Source organism: Macrotis lagotis, chromosome 1 (assembly GCF_037893015.1).
Source record: "Macrotis lagotis isolate mMagLag1 chromosome 1, bilby.v1.9.chrom.fasta, whole genome shotgun sequence".
Lineage (NCBI taxonomy): Eukaryota > Metazoa > Chordata > Mammalia > Peramelemorphia > Peramelidae > Macrotis > Macrotis lagotis.
In genome coordinates this window covers 327190124-327206271 of record NC_133658.1, presented here as the reverse complement: position 1 = coordinate 327206271, position 16148 = coordinate 327190124, and the positions used below count along the sequence as shown (strand labels likewise).

General features: G+C 38.8%; 1 protein-coding gene across 5 annotated transcripts in view; it reads right to left on the bottom strand.

The window, feature by feature from the left end:
* NR6A1 (nuclear receptor subfamily 6 group A member 1) overlaps nucleotides 1–16148 on the bottom strand; it is a 281543-nt gene that overhangs the window by 45017 nt on the left and 220378 nt on the right. For all 5 annotated transcript variants that reach the window (XM_074211600.1, XM_074211601.1, XM_074211597.1 and 2 more), the window contains one exon: nucleotides 8612–8854. In XM_074211600.1, the coding sequence (XP_074067701.1) occupies nucleotides 8612–8854 (243 nt within the window). The remainder of the gene's footprint in view (nucleotides 1–8611; nucleotides 8855–16148) is intronic.

Here is a 16148-nt window from a genome sequence, read left to right as displayed (position 1 = left end):
CATAAAGAATGTGATCCACCTGCAATAGAGCTGGTGGTGTTAGAACACAGGCTGAAGCACATTTTTAATTATTATTTTTTTGGGGGGGTTGCAGGGCAAATGGGGCTGGGTGGCCTGCCTGGGGCTGCACAGCTGGGTGATTATTGGGTGTCTAAGGCTGGATTTGGACCCGTGTGCTCCTGGCTCAAGGTACAGTGCTCTGTCCACCACACAACTGCCCCTACTATTATTAGTACTATTTTATTTTGGGTCTTTTCCCCCCGGTTTTTGCAGGGCAATGGGATTGGGGTGGCTTGCATGGGGTCACACAGCTGGGTGATTGTTGGGTGTCTGGGGCTGGATTTGGGCTTGGATGCTCCTGGCTCCAGGGCTGGTGCTCCATCCACTGTGCCACCTGGCCACACCTACTACTACTACTACTACTACTACTACTACTACTACTACTACTATTATTATTATTTTTTTTCCTTTCCCCTTTACCTTTTTTTTTTAAAGAAAGAAACCAGGAGGGAATTCATGGAAGCCTGGAAGGATTTGCATGAACTGATGCTGAGCAGGATGAGTAGAACCAGAAGAACATTGTATACCCTAACAACAACATGGGGGTGATGATCAACCTTAATGGACTTCCTCATTCCATCAGTGAAACAATCAGGCACAATTTTGGGATATCTGCCATGGAGAATACCATCTGTATCCAGAGAAAGAATTGTGCAGTTTGAACAAAGACCAAAGACTATCACCTTCAATTTAAAAAAAAAAAAAGACATTTTCTATTATGTAAATTTGCAATCTCTTATACTGTATTTTTCTTCCTTAAGGATACTATTTCTCTCTCATCACATTCCAGCTTAGGTCAATGTATACCATGGAAACAATGTAAAGACTAACAGACTGCCTTCTGTGCAGGATGGGGGGGGAGTAATATTAGGGGGAAAAATTGTAAAATTCAAAATAAATAAGATCTTCCTGTTATAAAAAAAGGAAAAAGGGAAAAAAGATACAGTTTTTCCTTCAAAACCTATGAGTTATAAGGAATTAGTATTTTTAGGTCCAATTTACAATTTAAGGTTCAAAGAAATAAAAGATTCTGCTAAATGAAACCATGATCAAAACCCAAATATCCTGATTCTAGTTCTAATACTCTTTGACTACATCAGGATGACTCTATGCTTATGCCATAGAATATATAGAATGTTCAAGTGGGAAGGAACCTTAGAACCAAGTGTTAGAAGTGAAAGCATTAGTGTAGTTGAGAGTTAGTATAATAATAAGTGGGCCAAGGGCAGCTGGGTGACTGGACCTGGGGTCAGGAGGACCCAAGTTCAAATGCAGCCTCTGACACTTAATACTTACTTGCTGTGTGACCGTAGTCAAATCATTTAACCCCAATGCCTCACAAAAACAAATCAAAAAATGTTTACAATAAAAAATAATGTAAAAAATAGTAAGTGGGTCAGTTAAACCAGTGACAATGATAATGTTCCCTATTTCCATAGATGGGTCTAAACTCTTTAGTCTAGGTTTGTCATTTCGATGTCTTGGGCAAAAAGGAAAAGAATGAACAAGAACCTGCTAAATAGTCTGAGAAGCAAGCATTCTATATCTAAGAACTCTGATAATGTGAAGGGGAAAAGCTAGAAAAAGAGGACTTTCAATAACACAATCAAAAGCATCTGAAAGAGTTTAATTCTTCATTTTTAATTCTTCATTTTCTCTTACTCTCTATAGTCAATCAGTCCTCAAAGAAAAAGATGAGTAAACATTTATTAAATAGCTATTATGTGCTAGGGACTATATAGATGCTAAGGAAAGACAAAAGCAAAAGAGCCCTTGGTCTCAAACAGGGGAGACAGTTCTGTATAGTCTACCTACACAACATCTCTCACATTTAACTCCACTCCTCTCCCCTCAAATGATCACTCTTCTAGTTCAGACCTTATTATCTCTGTCCTAGTCTACTGAAATAGTCTAATTGGCAATATTGTCTCCAGTCTGTCTCCTTATTCAGTCATTCACATGAATGTAATATAATGTATGCAATAATGCAATATAAACAATACATGCTTTTAATCAAGTCACTCTTTTCATTCAAAAACCTTAAAAGACTCCACAGGATCAAATCCAGACTCCTATTGTTCAAGGCCTTCTACAATCTTTTATCATTCTTATTTTCTGCTACTTCCTCTTCATGAACTCTGTACTCCTGGTCAAAAGAACTGCTCTCTCTGTCCCTGGAGGACCACTTGGCCACCATTCTGAGGCTTCATTTGTCAGATGCTTACCCATTCTTTGAGGCCCCATTCAAAGGCCACCTCCTCTAGAAGTAATTCCCTGATCCTCCTCCCCAGTCAAAGTCTCTTCCTCTCCTATGCACCCAATGCAGCACAATGTCTTAATTGGTGCAATGATTACCACTGGACTTACTCAATAGTTACTACCTGCATCCTGGTCTTTTCTACCTTTCTAGACTAGGAGTTCCCAGGGATGTAGGGGGAAGTAAAAAGGAAGAGACATCTTTATGACTTAGAAGAACCTTTATGGTTTATAAGGAAATATCTACACCTGATCTTAGTGGATTCCTACAACAATCCTATAAATAAAAAATAAATCAGCAGGCTTAATTTCAGTCCAATTCAATAAATATTTAATTAATGCCTACTATATATGTAAAGTATTATGAAAAGTCACTGAGATGGGATACAAAATTAAAATAGGCACTGATCTCCAAGAGTTTGGGGGGGGGGAGACAACAGATATATAAATAAATATATAAAAGTAATTTGAGGAGAAAGCACAACTGAAGAGTCACTCACTGAAACTTTCACAGAAAAAGTAAAATCTGAACCAAGCCTTATAGAAAGATGAGTTTAGAATAGAGAAGGAAGGACTCTTTAGTACATAAACTAACGTATATAGAAAGGACCTTAGAAAGCATTTGGGTGAGGGAGCAACAAATGTTAAAAAAAAAAAAAAGAAGTAATGCTGTAAGAATTGGCTACATATATTCTGGACATGAAGGATTTGATGAGCAGTTTAGGAACTTCAACTATCTAGGTATCTGATAGTGTTTTCTTCATCTTACTCCATATTAATTACGTAATTAATATTAGTTGATATATGTTAAATTCTTTAATGAAAATTTCATCCTTAAAGAGGAGAAAGAGGAAACATTGGAAATGCTTATTCTATATCTAATTCATTTATTAAAAAAAATTGATTGGGGGGGAGTCAATATAGCAATGTGAATGCAGGAATTCTCAGGAACTTGTTCCCCCCCCCAACTCCAAAAGCTGTCAAATTATGACTCTAGCCAAAATTTAGAGGAACAGAATCCACAGAAAGACTGAGTGATATAATTTTCCAGTCCAAGACAACTTAGAAGTTCCATGGGAAAGGTTTGTTTCACAGGAACCCGGCAATGGAAAAAGTTGCACACAGCCAGGCTGAGTGCCTAGATCCCTGGGGGCACTTGGGTCCATGGAAGAGGGGCCATGGAAGAGGGGGTGGTTTCCAGACCTCCTGGCCCAGAAATCACCAGCAATAGCTTGCAAGAGTGGTGAAAGAACTCTGCTTCACCGGAGTGAGTGCAGAGCAAGCAGAGGCCTCAGAGAAGCCCTGCAGTGAGAACCTGCAGTGGGAATCGGGGAAGCCAGCCTGCATCTTCAGAGCACAGTCCGCCAACAGTAAGGGGGTTGGGGGAGATTGCAGAGATCTCTCTGCTCTCCCTGGGGCAGGACTCAGCTATTTGTCCACACCTAAATCCAGGATGCAGTTTGGGCTCCCATACCACCATAGGCAAGCAGGGATTCTCCTCACAGCTCCAGGGCAGAGGGGAGGGCCTGTGGTCATCTATACACCAAAGCAGTCAAGAGAGCAGTCAAAACTTCTCGTAAGACCTTGGAGGAATTATGGTTCCTGTTGGTTGTCCCCCAACCCCCCCCCAAGGCATAGAAAGTACAGTAAATCAGTCACAGGCTGAGGAAATGGGCAAACAAAAGAAAAAGAAGAATCTGACCATAGAAAATGACTTTGGTGGAAGATTCAGAAGATAACAAAATCAAAGCTTCTGTCCCCCAAACCTCCAAGAGAAATAGAAAATTGGCTCAGGCTATGGATGAGCTCAAAAAAAAAAAAAAAAAGACTCTGAAAAGCAATTAAGGTTAAAATTGGAAGGAGAAATGAAAGCAATGCAGATATATAATGAAAAACAAATCAGTAGCTTGGTGAAAAAATACAAAAAAAAAAAAATACTGAAGAAAATAATGTGTTAAAAACCAGTTTAGGCCAAATGGAAAGAGAAACACAAAAGACAAATGAGGAGAAGAATGCCTTTGAAAAGCAGAACTGGCCAGCTCTCTGAAGAAAATAAACCCTTCAAAGAACGGAACTAAAAGAAGCTGATGACTTTGTGAGAAATCAGGAATAAATAAAACTATTCCAAAAAAAAAAAAACTTAGAAGAAAATTTGAAATATCTCACTGGATAAACAACCAACCTCAAAAATAGATTCAGAAGAGATAATCTGAAAATTATTGGGCTACCTAAAAGTCATGACCAGGAAAAGAGACTGGACTTCATTTTTTAAGAAATAATACAGCAAAATTGCCTTGAGATCCTAGAAGCAGAGGGTAAAATAGAAATTGAAGGAATTCACCAGTCACTTCCTGAAAGAGATCCCAAAAGAAAAACTCCCAGGAATATTACAGTCAAATTCTAAAACTCCCAAGTCAAAGAGAAAATAAAAATACTAAAAGCTGCCAGAAACCAGAAATCCAACTACTGTGGCTCTATAGTCAGAATTACACAGGATCTGGTAGCATCTACATTAAGGGCATGGAATACAATATTCTAGAAGGCAAAAGATCTTAGTTTACAACTGAGAATCAACTACCCAGTAAAACTTAACATTGTCTTTCAGGGGAAAAGATGGATTTTCTTCTTTTTTTTTTAGTTTTTTTTGCAAGGCAAATGGGGTTATGTGGCTTGCCCAAGGCCACACAGCTAGGTAATTATTAAGTGTCTGAGATCCGATTTGAACCCAGGTACTCCTGACTCCAGCGCTGGTGCTTTATCCACTAAGCCACCTAGCCACCACGAAAAGATGGATTTTCAATGAAACATGGGACTTTCAAACTTTCCTACTGAAACAACCAGAGCTGAACAGAAAGTTTGATCACTAAGTACAGGACTCAGGTGAAACATAGAGAGGGCAGATGAGAAGAACCAACTATGAGGAACTTAATGATGCTGAACTGTTTGTATTCCTGTATGGGAAGAAGATACAGCTAATTCATATGAACTTTCTCATAAGAGCAGTTAGAAGGAGCATATATAGATATGGCACAGGAAGGAGCTGAATATAATTATTATATAGCATAATATGGTAAAAAGATGTAGTCAATAGGTGATAAAGGAAAGTACGGGGAAGACAAAGGTGGTAAAGATATTTCACATAAGAGTCAAGAAAGAGTCACTCCTTTTTTTTTTACTGGAGTGGAACAGGGGAAGACAAAGGTGAATGATTGAGCCTTTTTTTTTTTTAAATTTTGCAAGGCAATGGGGTTAAGTGGCTTGCCCAAGGCCACACAGCTGGGCCACCTAGTGAATGAAGGCCCTGTGAGCCTTCATTCTTATCAGAAATGGCTCAGAGAGGAAATAGCATACACACTAGAGAATAGAAATCTCTTTTTTTTTTTTAGGTTTTTTTGCAAGGAAAATGAGGTTAAGTGGCTTGCCCAAGGCTACACAGCTAGGTAATTATTAAGTGTCTGAGGCTGGATTTGAACCCAGGTATGCCTGACTCCAGGGCCGGTGCTCTATTCACTGAGTCACCTAGCCGCCCTACTAGGGAATAGAAATCTATCTTACCCTAGAAAAAAATGAGAAGAAAAGGGGGGAATGGGGGGAGGGAAGGGGGGGGAATAGGTGATGTGGGAGAGGGTACTCAGATACATCACAGATTTGTACAGAGACAGGGTGAAAGGAGAGAGAGAGAAGAATAGAATACATGACAGTAGGAAAGAATAGAGTGTAGGGAAATACAGCTAGTAATAGCAACTGGGGAAAATATTGAAGCAACTTCTTTGGTGGACCTATGATAAAGAAAGCAACTCATCCCAGAGACAGAGCCATTGGAATCTGAACACAGACTACTGAAGTACATTTTTTTTCCTCTTTCACTATTCTTGAGGTTTCTCAGCTATTGGGGGGGGGGGGGTTATGTTTACTCTCACAAAAAGAATATTTTAATAATATAAACTAAAAAAACAAAAACTTTTATTATTTTTTCCTGGTTACATGTAAAAACAATTTTTAACATTTATTTCTTAAAAATCTTGAATTCCAAATTCTCTCCCTTCCTCCCATGCACCCCAACTCCCTCCCATTAAGAAAGCAAGCAATGAAATAATAGATTATAAATTTCTACTTCTAACAAAGAATTATCATAGTAGAAAAATCAGGAACCCTGGAAGATGACCATTTTAATACAGTCTGTGTTATGGAAGAAGAGGGCAGTACCGGTACACCCTAAATTATGTGAGAAGATTTCAAAGATTCAGAAAAAGCAAAGGAAGTTGGATCAAGAGGTTTGAGAAATTCTTAAGAATGAAGTTATGAGGATGCAAAATTAATTCTACTGAGGGGGGAAAGTAGGTTCTACCCTATAAGAATAAAAAGTGTGGCTACACAGGCAGTTCATCAGTTAGATTTTATAAAAACTTGTGTGGAATATGGAACACAATACAAACAACTCGGGAGGGAAAGCATGGTCCTAGAAAGTAAAAACTTGAAAGATGCTAATGTGAAGAATAAGCTAAAGCTAGTAAGAAACACGAAAAACAACAGAAAGAAATTTGGAATGAAGGACAAGAAAAAGATCACAGGAAGGATAATGTTGCTGTTTAAGGCAGGGATACTGATTTTAAAAAAAGGCTAAGAAGGCAACACTACCTAACTTTTAATTCTGCTTTTTATTTTCTCTTTCAAGGAAAATGATCTTTAGACTGAGAAGAACAGATAAAAAATTATTTGCAGGAAGTAAAATGTCAAGATAAATGAAGAAATGATCCAACAATTTATTAGCTCTTAAGGAATTTCAAGTCACCAGGACTGCAAAAGCTACATTCCAGAAGATATGTTTCTGACCATTATCAGTCTCTGAAAGATAGAGAAATAAAGAGGTTTGTAGAAATGGAGGACAAATGTCCCACTTTAAAAAAAAAGCAGGGGGAAAGGGTAGAATCTGCAAAACTAGGAGCAAATGAGATAAGACTTTTATATTAAATTCAGAACATAACATTAAAAAGATGATTTCTTAACATTAAGGAAGGGAACAGTGATCATTAAAAGCCTGCCCAGAAGGTCATGCCAAGTTAATTTCATTTCCTTTTCTCATAGGGTAGACTGGTACAGTGAGTGGATGCTATAGATATAGCTAGTTAAAACAAGTATTTGTATTCTTATGTTAAAAATGGGTATGGTGTAGAGGATAGTGAGGAGGCTCTGAGTGGGAAAAACCTACTTTGAGTAATTGAGCAAAGTCTTACTTTGAAGTATACTGGTTATGTGATACCGGGCAAATTACTTAATACCAGTTAGCTCCCTAAGACTATATATTGCAAGACAGTTACTGATTTGCATTGGTAAAGGCAGGTTCCCCACTGGAGCCATTCCCAGTGCCAAAGAAATCAGGTAGAGGGTAGAGGAGAGAACTAGCTACCAAATGTAATATTTAATGATATGATATCAAACTGGAAGGAGTTGTCATTTATATGATCAATATTTTAATCAGTGACATGTGTGAAGGCATAGATGGCTTATTTGTTAAATTTTCAGATGACATGAAGCTTGGAGTAGGTTAGCTAACAAGTTGGATAAAAGTCAGAACCCTAAAAGATTTTGACAACTACAATGATGGGTCATATCAATGAAATTTAATAGGGATAAATGTAAAAAGTATTACACAGGTTCAAAAATCAATTTTACAAATTCAGGATGGAGAAAGTATAACTAAATAGCGGGTTCCATAAAAAGATCCGGAATTTTAGTGAGAATCAACAGTATGACACAGAAGCCAAAAGATCTAATATTAAGAGAGGGATAACAAGGGTTTAAATAGTGCCAATATACTTTGCTCTGGTCAGACCACAAAGACAACACAATGTTCTAGGAAAAAAAACTTTTAGAAAAGACATAAGATAAACTAGAGCATTGCCACAAAAGGGTGACCAAGGTGATTGGAAACATGTACAATGAAAATCAATTGAAGAATCTGAAAAGACACTCTAAGGGGTGGCTAGGTGGCGCAGTGAATAGAGCACTGGCCCTGGAGTCAGGAGTACTTGGGTTCAAGTATGGCCTCAGACACTTAATAATTACCTAGCTGTGTGGCCTTGGGTAAGCCGTTTAACCCCATTGCCTTGGAAACCCCCCCCCCCCAAAAAAAGACACTCTAGAAACACAGCACAGGAGTTATCAAGGGTAAGAGTTGAACTAAATACCTCCAATTATTCCATAATTAGTACCCGTCATATGAGAACACAGATCAACCAATGTTGGAAAACACCTAACACTGGAGGGGGACAGCTATGTGTTCAGTTTCTCTTACCTTTTCTGTTCATCCCCATCTGAAGGCACTTGAGCAGGCGGCAATACTGACATCGATTCCGCTGTTTCCGGGACATGACACAATTCTTGTCACGACTACATCTGTATACCCGCTTATTACAAATGCTCCTCTTGAAAAACCCTTTGCAGCCTTCACAGGAAATGATACCATAGTGCAACCCTGTAGCTCTGTCTCCACAGATAAGGCAGGTTCGCTGTTCAGCTCGATCATCTGGGACAGAAACTTTAAAAGAAAAGGTATTGTTAAAAAAAAATGCCACACAAGCTAAAACAAAGATTTAAAAACTGGTATTGCCACACGCATCTTTTCTCCTTGAATCTCACCCCAAATTTAAGAAAATGCCAGTCTGTTAAGTGTTCTTAAAAACTCAGAAAACCTATAGGAAAGTACAGTCAGGACCTAGTCCAAGTTATAGAACACGAGAACTGCAAGTTCTCTCAAAACACAAAATGACTCCTGAATGGTAAAATCTGAAAGGATGTTGGCTTTCATCTACTTGAGACAGGAAGATAGGATTTCCTAGATCCCAGGTCAATCTGCTCTTTAGTTCTAAAAAAGCAATAGCTTAATTACCATATTTCCCTCTCCTGTAAAAAGTGTCCATAAGCAGCTGAAGCCAAAACTAAAAAAAAAAAAAAAAAAAAAAAAATAGGCAAATTAATAAATAGCAGTATCAGGAAATCTAGAGGACAGAGTTGATCACAATCTAATACAGTTATAGTACTTTGGTGCCTGAATGTACTGTTCAGTAGGTGTATATGTGAAGACATTAGATTCCAGGTACTGAATTTTATGGTAGGAAACAATAAATACTATCTTCCTCAAAAGAGCCTATAGACGAGCCAAGATGGCACCAAGAACAGATGTGTCTTAGGCACTCTCTCATAAAACTTATAAGCTAAGGACTCTAATTAAACTTTCAAGAGACAGAACCAACAGAGGGACCCAATGAGGCAGTTCTCCTACTCAAGGTAACCTGGAAAAGAGCAGAAAGACTTGGCTCCCCGGGGTTGGAGGGGCGGCCCACCAGAGCCAAAGAACTTCAGCCTCTAGAGCTCACAGCAGCAGGGGAGTTTCTTGACCTACCCCCTGGGGAGCACCGGGCACAAATTGGGGGAACAGCGGGGGACCTCTGCCAGAGCAAGCACTTGAAGCCCAGCCCTCAGGGCACACAGCAAGCGGAGTGGCCAGCAAAGCCCAGTTCCAGGAAACAGAAGCAGGTGGAGCCCTAAGCTAGAACCCCCAGGACATGAACCCATTGAGCTAAGGGAGAGGAGTGAAGAGAAAGACTGCCCAGCTCTGTCCTCTGCCTCTGGAACAGGACTCTGGGGCTCTGAACACATTCAGAAGCTGATCGCAGTCTAGGCGCCCCCATAGAACAGCAGGCCCCCCCACCTCAGCCCCGTAGCAGAGGGGGGCACTTATGGTCATTCACAGACCAGGCGGGAGGACAGACCCTCACACACTGAGACCCTTGTGGGAGTGTCCCAAAAGCTCAGGAAGCACCCCAAAACCAGGCCCAGGCTGGGAAAATGAGCAAGCAGAGAAACAAAAGGAAGACTATTGAGAAATATTTTGCAAATGAGCTCAAGAAGGATCAAAATACTCAGTCTGAAGATGAGGAAACACAAGCTCCTGCATCTTAAGACTCCAAGAAAAACATGAATTGGGCTCAGGCTATGACAGAGCTCAAAAAAGACTTTGATGGGGCGGCTAGGTGGCGTAGTGGATAAATCACCGGCCTTGGAGTCAGGAGTACCTGGGTTCAAATCCGGTCTCAGACACTTAATAATTACCTAGCTGTGTGGCCTTGGGCAAGCCACTTAACCCCATCTGCCTTGCAAAAAAAAAAAAAAAAACCTAAAAAAAAAGACTTTGAAAATCAAATGAGAGAATTAGAAGGAAAACTGGGAAAAGAAAGGAGAGAGATGCAGGAAAAACATGAAAATGAAGTCAGCAGCCTAGTCAAGGAAATCCAAAAAAATGCTGAAGAAAATAGCTTACTAAAAACCAGCTTAGGTCAAATGGATAAAACAATTCAAAAAGTTATTGAGGAGAAGAATGCTTTAAAAAGCAAAATTGGCCAGATGGAAAAAGAGATAAGAAAACTCTCTGAGGAGAACAAATCCTTCAGACAAAGAATAGAACTCAGGGAGACTGATGAATTTACAAGAAACCAGGACTAAAATATTTCAAAACCAAAATAATGAAAAATTAAAAGAAAATGTGAAATATTCTCATTGAAAAAACAACTGATATGGAAAACAGACATGACATCATTTTCAAAGAATTACTAGAGGAAAATTGCCCTGATATTCTAGAGGCAGAGGGCAAAATAGAAATGGAGAGAATCCACCAATCCCCCCAAGAAAGAGATTCTAAAAAACCAACCCCTAGGAATATTATAGCCAAGTTCCAGAAATCCCAAGTCAAAGAGAAAATATTACAAGCAGCCAGAAGGACACAGTTCAAATATTGTGGAGCTGCAGTCAGGATCACACAGGGCTTAGCAGTAGCTACACTGGAAGCTCGTAGGGCTTGGAATACAATATACCGGAAGGCAAAAGAGCTTAGAATGCAGCCAAGAATCAACTACCCAGCAAGGCTGAATGTCCTCTTCCAGGGAAAAAGATGGACTTTCAATGAACCAGAGGAATTTCAAATGTTCCTTTTGGAATGGCCAGAGCTGAACAGAATGTTTGATCTTCACATACAGGACTCAGGTGAAGCATGGAGATTGGAGAGGGGGGAAATATGAGGGACTTAATGAGGATGAACTGCATGTATTCCTGCATAGAAAAATGATACTGATAATACTCATATGAACCTTCTCAGTTAATAGAGCAGTTGAAGCACAGGAGAAACCTGAATTCAAAGATAAAATATGATGTAAAAATGGAGTCAATAGGAAAAAAGGGAAATGGAATGGGAGAAAGAAAAAGGAGGGGGAATAGTCCAAGCTATTTCACATAATAGGATTTTTTTTTTATTACAATGAGCTATTGCAATGATATGGAAGGGGGGAGGCAAGGGGGAATGAGGGAACCTTTGCTCTCATCAGAGATGGCTAGGAGAGGAAACAGAAAATATACTCAATGGGGTATAGACATCTGGAGTAAGAAGGAAGGGGGAGCAGGGCGAAGGGGTGGGAATGTGAATAAATGAGGAGAGGATGGACCATGGGGGGGAGAGTGGTCAGATATAAAACTTTTTTTTTTAATTCTTGTAAGGGGCTGGGATTAGATGGCCTGTCTGGGACTGCCGAATGGATGCTGGGCCTAAGGGGTGGCATGTGGGCTTGGGGCCTTTAGGCCCCAGGGCTGGGGATCTATCTGCTGTGCCACTCAGCTACCCTACAGCAGAGACAGAGTAAAAGGAGAGAGAAAATATAGTACATGGTAGTGGAGAAGTATGAATGGAGGGAGTTGCAATCAGCAATGGCAATGTTGGAAAAATATGGAAGTAACTTTTGTGATGGACTTATCATAAAGAATGTGATTCACCCATGACAGAGTTGTTGGTGTTGGAACAAAGACTGAAGCACATTTTTTGTTATTATTATTTGGGGGAGGGTGCAGGGCAAATGGGGCTGGGTGGCCTGCCTGGGGCCACATAGCAGGGTGATCTTTGGGTGTCTGGGGCCAGATTTGGACCCAAGTGCTCCTGGCTCAAGGGCCAATGCTCTGTCTGCCACCCAGCCACCCCTATTATTATTATATTTTATTTTGGGTCTTTTTTTTTCTTCTTTTTGGTTTTTGCAGGGCAGTGGGGAATTGGGTGGCTTGCATGTCACATGGCTGGGTGGTTGTTGGGTTTATGAGGCTGGATATGGACTTGGGTGCTCATGGCTCCAGGGCTGGTGCTTCGTCCATTGTGCCACCTGGCCATACCTACAATTATTACTATTATTTTTTTAATTTTAATTTTTTTCTCTCCCCTTTACTTTTTTCACCCAAGCAAAGCTATCTATATTCATGGGGGTAGGGGTATTTTGTTTACTTGTAAACAAGAATATTTTATTAATGTAAAAAAAATTTGTACAAAATGAGAATAAAAAATAAATTAAAAGAAAAAGAAAAAGAAAAAGAAAAAGAAAAAGAAAAAGAAAGAGAAAACTGAAGGAGTCCGATTGCAAACCGAAGCATACCCCCCCTTTTTGGGGGGTATAAATTGATGTATATTTTTTCCACTTTATTTTTCTTGACTTTTTTTTGGCAACATGGTTAATATGACTATATGTTTTAAACAATTTTACATGTATAATTGATGTCACATTTCTTGCCTTCTCACTCAATAGATGGAGGAGATAAAGGAGGTAGGAAGTGTTTGTAACTCAAACCCCGCCCCCACCTCATCAAAATAAAGAATTGATAAATTAAAAAAATAATAAATAAAAGTCCTTGCTACTGTAAATCATTCTATCTTCCTCACTAGTTATCTTTTTCTCATGGATCTTCAAGCATTCTGTAGAAATGATTCATGTCTTCTGGATTCACTATTTATACTATATCCATTAAGACTCAACTATATTAATACTTACTTTTTCCTCCATTCTAACCCCCAACCTGCTACTGAAACTGCTCATTTTAAAGTCACTGACAACTTTCTAATCAGAGCTAATGTTCTTTTTTTCGGTCCACATTCCTCTTTGATTTCCAGGCAACTTTTGACCATTCCACTGTATATGATCTCCCTCTCAGTTTTCCCCTCTCCTGCCTCTCATCATTCCTTCTTTTAAAGTATAATTTTAATTTCATAATATGAGTGAAATAAAGAGGGATAAAAGAATCCATCCATATTTTTTTTTAATTTTGCAAGGCAAAGTGGGTTAAGTGATTTGCCCAAGGCCACACAATTAGGTAATTATTAAAAGTGTCCAAGGCATAATTGAATTCAGGTCCTCCTGACTCCAAGGCCAGTGCTTTTAGTCACTACATCACCTAGCTGCCCCAAGCCATCTATATTTCATGGAAAGAAATACTGTGTTATAAGGTAAAAAGATTGCCCAAAATTACCCTTAAAGAAATGGTAGACTATAACCAGTCTCTCAACTTTCAGATCTGTATTCTGTTCATTAATTTAGATACTGAACTGATGATCACATCACCTCATTGAATAGCTCATTCTCCCCCATCTCTACTTGTCCTTCTATTCTCTCTGCACCAACCCAATAGTAATTTCACTTATTCCTATAGCTTCAACTTTTGCTTTTTACTTTTATGTAGGTAATTATCTCCCACTTCCTTCCTTTGCTCCCCCTAAGCCCAATCTGTTGCCAAGATTTATTTCAACTTTTCAACATCTCTCAAATATACTACCTTTTCACCTCTGATACTACAAACACCCTAAATGCAGGTAGGTCTCCAGTATCTCTTGACTGAACTTCTGCAACATCAAGCTGATGGGACAGTCTGCCACAAGTCTGTACCTACTCCAACTCACCTTTCATTAAATCACAAAGTAATCACTTAGAGCCACAAGTCTGACTTTGCCACCTTCACACACAAAAAACTCAAATGTTTTCTATATCTCTAGTATCAAATGCAATATCTTCTTTTTTGACATTCAAGCCCTTTATAACCTAGTTGTCTCCAACTTCTCAGTCTTCTTACACTTTGCATCCCCCTACATATTGTCAATCCAATTACACTGGTCTCCTTGGGGTTTCATGAACAAAATACTCTTATATCTTGGCTCTGGGTCTTTTTCTCTGATTGTTCCCCATACCTGGAATTCTTTCATTTCTCATCTCTATTTCCTGACTTTCCATACTTTTATCAAGTCCCAACTAAAATCCCACCTTTTACAGGAAACTTTCCCCAATAGCTGACCTCCTCCTTCCTCACTATCTCCATGCTAAGGCAAAACTCTAAAGGGGGATATGTAGATATATATCCTTGATCCCATTCTATCTTCTCTAGTAGATGGCCCCCTTCCCCCAAGCAGTGTCTCATCATCATCATCATCATTGTTGTTGCTGTTGTCATCATCGTTCATCAATCTCTCCCTATCCTCTGGCTTCTTCCCTGCTGCCTACAAACATACTCATGTGTCCTCCATTCTTAGAACCTTGATTTTACCAGTAAAGCTAGCTTCTGTTCTATTTTAATTATATTTCTTTAACAAAACTAGATATATTTGCTGCCTCCACTTCTCTCACTTGAATCTAAATTCAAAGCAATTTGGCTTCCAGTCTCATTCTTCAACTTAATCTACTTTTTTGAGTTACCAAAGATCTCCTTAACTGCTAAAATTTAATATTTTCCCCCTTAATCATCATCGTTCTTGCTGTCTCTGCAATCTTTAATTATGCAGATACACTCTTTTCTCTCAAATTTCATGGCACTGCTCATTCTTGATTTTTCTACCTGCCCTCCTATTTCTCTCACCCATTGAGAAAGGGAGAAAGTAGACTATAATAAGTATAAGCAAAATAGATTTTCATATTAGTAAATTCCACCTGGGAAAAGAAATAGCAGTAATGCAGGATCAAAGAGAATGTACAGTTTAATATATTTTCCCAATAGGTTTCAAGTGTTTTTTCCAGAATGACAAACTAGTTCACTTTCATCAATGTGTACTGGATCTGCACTCTGATTCCATCCTCATTTCTAGAGATGGATAGAATGTATTATCAGGAGTTCTTTGGAACTGTGGCAGGTAATTGCACTGATCACTTACTAAGACTTTCAGAATTGGTTATCTTTATAATAATATTGTTACAATTGCTGTCCTGGTTCTGCTCATTTCGTTCTTCATTGGTTCATACAAGTCTTCACAGACTTGAAATCATTCCCTTCACTATTATTAAAGTTCAATAGTATTTCACATTCATATACCATAACTTTTTCTGCCATTCTCCAATATATGGGTTTTCTTTTATTTTTCAAAAAAAAATTTTTAACCACAAAAAAGAAAAACCTTAAGTATTTTTGTACTCATGGGCCTTTTTCCTCTTTCTTTCATCTCTTTGGGATATAATCTAATAGTAGCACTGATGGATCAAGTTTAATAGCTTCTGAGTATAGTTTCAAATTCCTTCCAGAGTGGTTGGACTAGTTCACTCTGCCAAGAGGTTACTAGTCTATTTTCCTACATCACCTCCAACAACTGTCATTTTCCTTTTCTTAATCATCTTACCAACTTGATGGGTATGAAGTGTGGTTTTAGTGTACATTTTCCTAATTATTGGTGATTTAGAGAGTTTTTCATATGGCTATTGATAGTTTTGATTTCTTTTTCTGAAAATTAACTATTCCTATCCTTTGACTATTTATCTACTGGCTCTTTGAGAGCACAATAATGTCAGGTGACAGATTTTTGAAAGTAGAGTAAAGCTAAACTATCTCTCGATGGCCCAGTCATCAGGACAGTAATTTTTCTGGTGACAACCTTTCAACGGTATGGTGGCACTAATCTGTCACCCAACTCTAAAAGGTTAAGATCTCTCACTGATCACCAACATGCCTAATTTTACTATGTTGGGCCATGGAATAATGAGAATGGCATCTTTGCA